This window comes from Aythya marila, assembly GCF_965140915.1.
Source record: "Aythya marila genome assembly, chromosome: 8".
NCBI lineage: Eukaryota > Metazoa > Chordata > Aves > Anseriformes > Anatidae > Aythya > Aythya marila.
In genome coordinates this window covers 20,306,687-20,315,908 of record NC_139049.1, presented here as the reverse complement: position 1 = coordinate 20,315,908, position 9,222 = coordinate 20,306,687, and the positions used below count along the sequence as shown (strand labels likewise).

General features: G+C 35.7%; 1 protein-coding gene across 1 annotated transcript in view; it reads right to left on the bottom strand.

Moving 5' to 3' along the window:
* Window positions 1-500: 500 nt before the first annotated feature.
* Window positions 501-9,222, bottom strand: part of LOC309880618 (vitellogenin-1-like) — a gene marked incomplete at both ends in the record, with an annotated part of 42,493 nt that continues 33,771 nt past the window's right edge. The window contains 9 exons of the mRNA XM_082765733.1: window positions 501-619; window positions 3,326-3,487; window positions 4,688-4,847; window positions 4,954-5,048; window positions 5,492-5,589; window positions 5,962-6,148; window positions 6,860-6,995; window positions 8,228-8,366; window positions 8,841-8,983. Of these exons, the coding sequence (XP_082621859.1) occupies window positions 501-619; window positions 3,326-3,487; window positions 4,688-4,847; window positions 4,954-5,048; window positions 5,492-5,589; window positions 5,962-6,148; window positions 6,860-6,995; window positions 8,228-8,366; window positions 8,841-8,983 (1,239 nt within the window). The remainder of the gene's footprint in view (window positions 620-3,325; window positions 3,488-4,687; window positions 4,848-4,953; window positions 5,049-5,491; window positions 5,590-5,961; window positions 6,149-6,859; window positions 6,996-8,227; window positions 8,367-8,840; window positions 8,984-9,222) is intronic.

Sequence of the window (9,222 nt, the reverse complement as noted above, 5' to 3'; positions counted from 1 at the left end):
TGGGAGTAAAATGTATTTTTTGCAGAATGGTTCCAAGAACAGACTTTGCTTTTTACCATAAAACATAAAAGAAAACAAATGCTTACTGTGTCTTTAGTATGCTAAATATGAAATTCTCTACACAATGGAATGTTAGCAGTAGCCGTAATCATGTTTTCATTTCATCACCTAGTGAACATAATTTTAAGAGAGGACTGCTGTAATTATATTTCAGATAAAAAGAAGCAGAATTTCTGGATAATATTATAGTTGGTCTGATTGTTTTGTTGATAGGGACAAATAAAGACAGAGTACACACGAAGACTTATTTAATGAACAACATATTTATTAAGCAGTGCAGACTGTACATAATGCATTTGACTTCGGATGCAATGCAGTAAGCTTACTTTCTTCAAGCACATTTCTTAATATTTTACTACAACTATTACATTCCTTCTTACCTGACCAGGTATTCAATTATTTCTGTAATACGTCTATAGCACAACACTAAGGAATTTAGCTTAACTACAGTCGCCAGTGCAGGTACAATCAATGTCTGCATCCACAGACTCTACAACATCCTCAGATGCAGATTTCTTATCACTGCTTCTCTGCCATTCCAGCAGGCTTACAGCAGTATCTGTCAGAAGAGCAAAGCCATTGTTAACGAACATCAAGCAAATTAACACATTTCATGGAAATACTGTTTTGATGGCTGCCAACTCCCTCATCAAGTAAAGAATGAAAGCCTGCCCCCACAACTGACATCTAACTGACTCATTGACTTGGAGCAGGATTTTCATCCATGATATAATTACTATAATACTTCCCTAAAAACAAAATGAATAACGTTTCATGAAGCACAATGACAACAGGCAGAAGCCAGTAAAAGTGCTGGAGGAGGTAGCCACTTTCAAAGTAAGACCACCTCATACCAATATACATCAGCAATCTCTTTTTATGTTATTGCTGCATATCACTGCATATTTCAGCTGATTATTTGTCGAAGTTCATCTTGAAGGGTAAGCCCTTTGGAGAATTTTCAGAGGTTCATAAACTTCTAATTAAAGTTTCCCATATATTGTGAAATCTGACAGAGCATTGTCAGTTGCAGTATTAACCTTACTACACTGCTTTATCAACAGCAGCTTGAATAAGCCATATCCTTTAATGCTGAAATAATCTAAATAGAATGATAATATTCATCCTCCCAATAAATATTCTTAGATAGTTGGAGGTTTATCATTGCAGCTGGAAGAATATTAGAACATCCATTTAGATTAAGTTTGCATAATCAGAGTGGGTAAAGCTTTCATAATTTTACTTCTATTTGTTTTATCCCTCAGTTGATCAATATATTTTTAACATACCATCTCTTATTACAGGGAAATCTGATATTGCTGGGTTTGGGTCACTTTTTGATCTCCTGGTCACTTACTGATCTCCTGAAATGCTCATACCTTCCTTGGGTGAATTACTGTCCAACCTGAAGCATGGTAGGTTTTCTTTTTTTTTCTTTTCCATAACTACTTTGAAATTTAATATTTCCCAGAAACGTGCTTGAGATGCTTTTTAAAAAATGCATAATATTTTCAAGCTATGAAATGAGATCTGCTATGAAAGTCTAAGGTCTGTTTTTTACATACTTTGATTCTTGTTATGCCTGAGGGTACTCTGTGGGTCTGTCTATATTCATATCTATGTAGGAAACAGTTCCCTGGGCTAACTGGATCATGGCTGAGTAACTATCATCCATATAGGTAGGACTTGTGGCAGGTTTGAGATGTAAACTGGTATACAGATTTAGACATGGAATGAAATCAGCCTCAGTCAGGATCCTAAGACTATAGGCTCACTGATTCGAGGACAACAGGCAATTTTGCACCCTTGAACTTCATTTTATCCTTCTGTCAATTGTGACAGTGAAAGAGTCCCTGTCTTTTGAGATAGCAGACTATCAAGTCTGAATTCTCATATAAAGAGCTGAGAAAAGGTTTTTGTCCTGTGTATGCAAATACATATTCACATCTTGGGAAAGATGGGGATTTTCTTTTTGTTGCTTCTCCATGTCAAAGAAAGAAAAAGGCCAGTTTTAAGGGCTGGCCTTGTATTCCTATTGAGCCCTAGCCTGAGGAAAAGCAGTCATCTTGCTAAAAAAAACCTCAAATGGCATCTTTTCCCTTCCTCCTTCTCCTCTTCCAGATAAATAAATAAAAAAGTCCTTGATTAGGAGTGCTGCTAGCACACTTCCCAGCCTCTGGTTCAGTAAATGAACCAGAGAAGCCTGCAGTTGCTGTAAAAACAGCAGTGGCTGAGACAACTAACATTTTTTTTCCTTCTCTGATTTTCCTCTTTTCTAACACATTTTTGTGAGAGAATAAGACAGCTTTATTACAACCTAATATTCTGAGGCAGTGAGTGGCCTGGGGTGATGACATTTGAGAGATAAAGACTTGGACACACAAAAGAAATCTGTGAAACATAGATATGACAAGATTTTGGAAGGCTTTTTTTTTTTTTTTTTTTTTTTTTTTTGAGGTGTCTTTTCATAAAAGGATGCATCTGGCATCTATTCTCTTCTCATAGAGCTATTAGAAAATATTAGCGTACAGTACCTATACACTATGTGATCTATTAATTAATTAAAAGATTTAGGAAAGAATGCACCAGAAATATGTATACATTCAAGGCTGGATTCTCCTCTCAAACTTGTATAACTGTACTGCAAATCTGTGCTAGATGATGCGTTGCATCCTTGACAAATTCGTATAAGTGAAAGAAGAAAAAGGCTCAATATTTTAAAAAATCTGGGGCACAAGTATGTCTGTATAAAATACCTTCAAAAACAAACCATTTTTTGGAACAATCTAGAGAACATTTCAGCAATGTGTTTTTTGCTGATGTATTGCACAGTGGCATAGCATGGCAGCCTAATCACAGCAGTCATGTCACACTACTTGACTGACTTTCAATTGCCTTGCTTGCCCTGGTCTACACAAAATTGCAGGCTGTAATGTGCATAAAAAGACTTACTGTTGCTTATCACAACTTTATGGAGATCCTGAAAATGTGGAAAAAAAAAATATTGATCTCTGCTGCCCTTTTTACCACCTCAGACGTTTTTCTCAGATGATGCTACCTGCCATCGCCTAAACTAGCTTTTAGCTAGCCAGTGCTGTCAGTGGTTATAGCAAATACTAATGGGATTAAAAACAGCAGCTCAGAGGGGAGCTGGAGCAATACAGGTTTGTGCGTGGCTGTGTTGTGTTTTTTTTTTTTTTTTTTCTTTTGAGTACTCTGTCAGAGCTCCTACAGTATGTGACACAGAAAGAGAAAAATATCATACCTTTTGGGAAACAGTGGAAGCCAACCTTAACCGAAGTTTTTTCTATTGGAGTACAGTCTTTCATACATTTCAGTACTGGGTCAACAGAATAGCATGTAGACTCCTCTCCATCAATAGTAGGATTTCGATTCAGCTTCACATAACTGCGCTGCAGTTTGCACCCTAAGAGGAAAAGGAAAGTTAGTTAAAATTGTAGAAATAAATCCCAATCGATCCTTGCAATAATAAAGGTCCATATTTTCTCTTCAGCTTTTATTAAAACACAGGTCCCTGACAAACCATTTTCACAGTAGCGAGGTTATCAAGATAGGATGATAATAAGTTGGGGGATAGAAGAAAGATTCTGAAAGGGGAGCTATTTTTAAAATGTAATTGCACAATATAACCCAAATGGAATCATGTATATCCAGTTTTTTAGAACTACATAATACACAGAAAATAACCTCTCATGTCTGAAAGCTATTAAGAATAGATACTACAAGCACAATGGCTACTTCATTGCATTAGGAAAAATGTCAACTGTTGTGAATGGATAAAAAAATGGCAGCATTTATATAATAACATCAAGGATAATTTTTGTATTGGATGATTTTTATAATGCTGCAATTATCTCACTAGAAAGGCATAATGTAACTTAACAGAATCCAAGCTATGACTCTGTTTTCTGACATACAGATAAGTACAATTCTACTGCCAACGAAGTCAAGGAGAAAACAACCATTAACTTCAGTAAAGTTGTTTCAGGTCGAAGGTAAGTGGAGACCTGTGGAACAAAACTGTATTGATGTTATGGGAGACCATCATTATTCTTCCAGCTCCATGTGAGAGGAAATTCTTACTTTAGGAGTATTTCTAAATATTTCCCTGAAATTGCACCCTTGGATGATGCAGAACAAAAATGAAATTTTGAGCACTCTGAAAATTTACATAATCTTAAAATTTGACCTATGGCATTCATAGCATGTAACATGTTTTTTTAAATAAAGTCTACAGATAACAGACGAAACTGCCTTGTCTCAGTGACGAAAATCACACTGATTTCAGCTGAGGCAAGATTAGGTCTGATTTTTCCTCTCCAGGAAAAAAGCTACTCAGTCTAAGAAACTATAGTAGAATCAATTATTTAACATTGAACTGCACATGATACAAATGCTTTTGCTGTATTGTATATTTGCTGTGCTCATAGGTACTGTTTTAAACAGTTGTTAATGAAGTTACAATGATTATATATTGCGATTGTCTTTTTTAAAGTAAAAGATATATACTGCCTTTTTTTTTTTTTTTTAATCCTTTCCAGTTATTGGCAGAAGAAAACTGAAATTGTATTCTCCCCAAGTATAAAATATTTTTAGATCTACTCACCACCAGAACAGGTTTCTTCTAGTAATACCCATGAATGAACAAAAGCAGAAGAGCTGTGTGCCAGCTTATGATTTGGCATTAGGAGTTCATTGTGCTTTTCTCTGTCATTATTTCCACAAACTCCACAGGTCTTTCCTCTCATCCATGCAGCAACAGTAACCTATAAAATAACACACCTTTGTAGTGAATACTGAAGTGCTTGTCTGTTATATTGCCAAGGCACTACATGGAAAGAAAGTAGTAACCTTGGAAAAAAAGCCCCATACCTTAAGGATCATTCCATCAAAAGTTACATTCTTCAGTCCATGTGTTGGAGCTTCCACAATAACTGTTGCTCCATTTTTATAAATTTTAATATTACCTGTAAAAAGATAGTAAATCATCATAAGGTGATGTGTTGAATTTTAAATTAATGGAGGAACTGAGTAGCACAAAATAAGTTAGAATGTCTTTTCCTTCACACTCATTGACACATCAGCAGGTCATTGTTCTGCTGCAGTCGGAATGTCTGTTTTGTTTTATTTTGTGAGAGAGAAAACAAGTACAAGCCTGGACATACTATATATTTAAGAAATGGGGTTATTTACCCTTCAGTTATACTGAGGAAAAGTAAGACTGCATCTTCTATGGAAAACACAGGATTATAAATGAATAGAAATATTAAGAAAGTCTCTAGTTTTTCTTCAAATTAATCCCACTTGTATTTTCTTAAGATTGTGTTTCTTCTGTGAAATTTGTAAAAGCACAGTCTTGAAGATATTTAGTTTCTAAATCAGACCAAGAAAGGTGAGTATCACAGTTTACCTTTTTCATATTCAGAATCTCCACTGTGTAATAGTACTGATTCTTCATTGCATGCCACAAGGAGAGATGAATTTGCTGCAGGACAGATTGTGATGTTGCTTGAGGGGGGAAAAAAAAAAAGCTAATGGTTAATTTAAAATGTGAAAAACACCTGGATTTTGAAAGAATGACTGAGCTGCTTTCATTTTTAAATGCAAAATTGATTGGGACTTTGGGTGTTGAGATTCAACCTTTAAAGAAAAGACAGCATGGGGTTTTATGGAGCAGGTTATCAGATGGTGACTGTGTAACCAAAGAAAAGGGCAACTAAAACAGAGTCTCAGATCAGGATTCCTCCTGGAAATCCCATCTTTCCCCAGATATCCTTCTGGAAACTAGTTTCACCTAAGAGTGAGACATTTCCCATCTCCAGACTAACTTCCTGAAGTTTTGTATTTAATTCTTGCAACTTCAGGATAAATCACACTTACGCTGAGCTTGTATTTATGTGAACCTCTCTTGAGAAAGACTGGGGATCAACCTTTCTTGTAGTAATGATGAATCTTGGGTGTTCAGTACAGTCTTGGGCCACTATCAGGTTGCAGCTTTTATTGAAAGAATATGTATGGCTCATATGATCAAACGTTTTGAAATTTCCCCCGCTGATTTCACATGTAGCTACAAAACAAAACCGGTAAAGAAATGACAGATATGACAATGGCATGCATAATGCTGAAAAGTACTGAAGGCTGCCTCTGATTGGCACTACCCAGCAAAAAAAAAAAAAAAAAAAGAAACTTGAACATCTCCTTGGCAGAAGCTTTCAATGTTTCCAGAGTCTGTAACACCAACAAATAGCTAACAGATGTAGGTTATATTAGTATTGATTTTAATGACATACTAAAAAAAAATCCTCAGGCTAGCAGTGATTAAAACATACCAAATTCTTGAGAAATTAGACATAGTAATGATGACAAAAAATAGTTCATGTTTCCTGCAGAAGTGTTAGATACCAATCGTTTAAAGCTCATATGAATCCTTTTTGAAGAAAACAAACAGGGCAGAAAATTCATGATCTGTCTTGTACCCATAAACTGATGCCTCTTGATGAAGAGATGGCACCTTCTAAGAAGGTGCCAAAGACAATCTCTACAGCTTGCAGACAGGAATGATTCCTGAACTCTGAAGATTTACTTCAATGTGAAGTCTCTTCATTCACCTGCCAATAAATGTGATTCTAAGTGATGGAATGAGCTGTTGAGAAAGTAGAGTTAGAGACACTAATCTTCCCTAGAAGACCACTACAAAGAAAGACAAGTCCAAATCATAGCAGAGGATGGATCTACAAACATTGCTTATTCACAAGACAAGCATATCTGCAATATTTACATTGATCTTCTTGTGCTATCTGTGAAGCTATTTCAGGAAAGACATTCCAGGCAGTGATATCTTGAGTGTTATAAGATGAAGATGGCCCTAAGGGCAAAGTGAATGGCATTCGGAGTCCCTGATAGTAGAGCGTTACCTGAAAAAGTAGAAACGAAATAACATTAAGATAAATTGAACCATAGTACTCATGACATCACTGCAAACAAAGAAACAAAAAAAACTCCTAATGAAAAAAAATTATCTTGAAGATGTACTTATACAGTTGCTGTTGTGTTAGTCTCTACAGGATTCATCCAAACTTCAGGCTTTTTCTGAGGAACGATTGTCTCCTCTTCCTGTCTCACTTCCTCACTTTTATGAAAAATTGTTAAGAACATTGGAAAGTATGAAATACAGATGAAGTTTAAGTGATAATAAAGCACATTCTTAAAAAGTTAGCATTTTAAGTAATAGTTTGATGGATTAGTCTGGAAAAGTAAACAGCATCCAATACAGGTTGAAAAGTGGCACGATGTGCCATAATGGTAAGATTCCCTACTGTAGATACAAAATACATTTACCAGGACAATCAACTTGATGCCTAATGTGCCTACTTCTTTATTATTGCATAATAAAGATCCTGCAATACTAAAGCACCACAGAAGGTTAAAGACATAGTAATTTCTCTGTTTATGAATAGCTAACTGTTATTAATTTACCACAGATATATAGGGGAAAACTGTCAAAGCGGTGCACAGAGATTTTGTGGACAAGGACCAATTGATCAGTGGGATTCTGCAGATCCAGCCTGTGCAAGCTGCTCTGAGATTTTAACTAAATGTTTCAGTTTAGTTTAAGCAGAGTAGAATTTGTGGCTGCTGTAACTTGCTCAGACCTGTCTCATCAAGTGTGGTCACTGCAGCTGTGGGACTCAAGCACAAACATAATTAGATGCTGCACATTGTTGCAGCAGAGTGCAAGATGTTCTCAAGGCCTCCATTATCTGCTCTGAGGCCCCTATACATCCCACAGAACTAGTCATGCTGCGTGAAATGAATAAAGCTGTGAGTGCAAAGCAGTCATATTTGAGGCAATTTGGGTCTAACCACTACTCTCAGCATGGAAATAAAGTATTTCACTACAGAGTTTGATTTTCAACTTCTGCTTGTTGCTACATTGCACCAAAGCAGTACAAAATCAAGGAACGTGTATTTCAAGACCAATGTAGTTAGGTATGTAGCAGCTTTTCTGAAAGGGTAGGGGTCACCTTTTCTCTCTCTCTTTTTTTTTTTTTTTTTTTTTTTTTTTCCTGCCCTTTATATAAGCATCAAAATGTTATTAGTTGAAAATCCATTCAAGGTAAGGAAAAAAAATAAAATTGACACATACCCCAGGAACTTTAATTACTGTATCAATTGTTCGTGGAGAAGTTGCAGCTGCCCTTGCTATAAATTCATGAGATGGATTTCTCTGATGTGCCTCTGAGAAGCCCAACATGAGTGCTGCACCAGGAACGTATTGCATGAATCTGGAGAGAAATAAGATGTGACAAACTCAGCTCCAAGAGCGAAAACAGACATTGAAGGATGAAGATTATTGGCATTTCTGTAAAATCAGGGAAACAATGGGACAATTAAAGAAACCATACTTTGGATCAAATTAAATGGTTGATTCTATCCAGAAGAAAGACGTTGTTTTTATTTTGATCATTTAAACCTTTGTTAAAATTATTATTATTTTTAATTTTTGAGACTGAATTGGACATTTCAAAGCCATGAGCCATTTTGAATTGAATATCAAATCATTTAATAAGGAAAATGAAATTAAGCATGTCAAGTTTTAAAGTATTTGAGGGATATCTGTTAACATGAAACATGAGGGGGAACTAGAACATATTCACAAAATACTTTTGTACCATTGAACTGTTTCAATCAGTGCTTTTATAAAACGAACTAGTGTAGAAAAAGAAACACAAAAACTTAGGAAAGAACAAATTACATACGTTGTGCTTGTCTTTTTTATCCAGGATGGAAGATTTCCCCACTGCACCTTCAGCTGCATGGCTGGCTTCCTTGCCAGTTGGCCTGTGGTAGCCATGGCTGCTATCCTGTAGTCCCGGCATTCCTTGCCCCATCTCAGTCTAGCCTTTACAAACAGGAAAACAGACACCAAAATTTCAGAAAAGAATCATGGAAGCATGTTTGCTCCTTTCAAAATACAAGTTTTTCTTCTTTTATGAAACTTTGCATTGATTCTTTATGTTCCTAAGTCTTGTTTTCACTCTAAATAGGCTCAGATTTGCCATAATTTCAAAAGATTTCCTTAAACTTGGTAATTTAATAATCTTTTTTTTTTTTTTTTTTTTTTTTTTTTCTTTCTGGTAG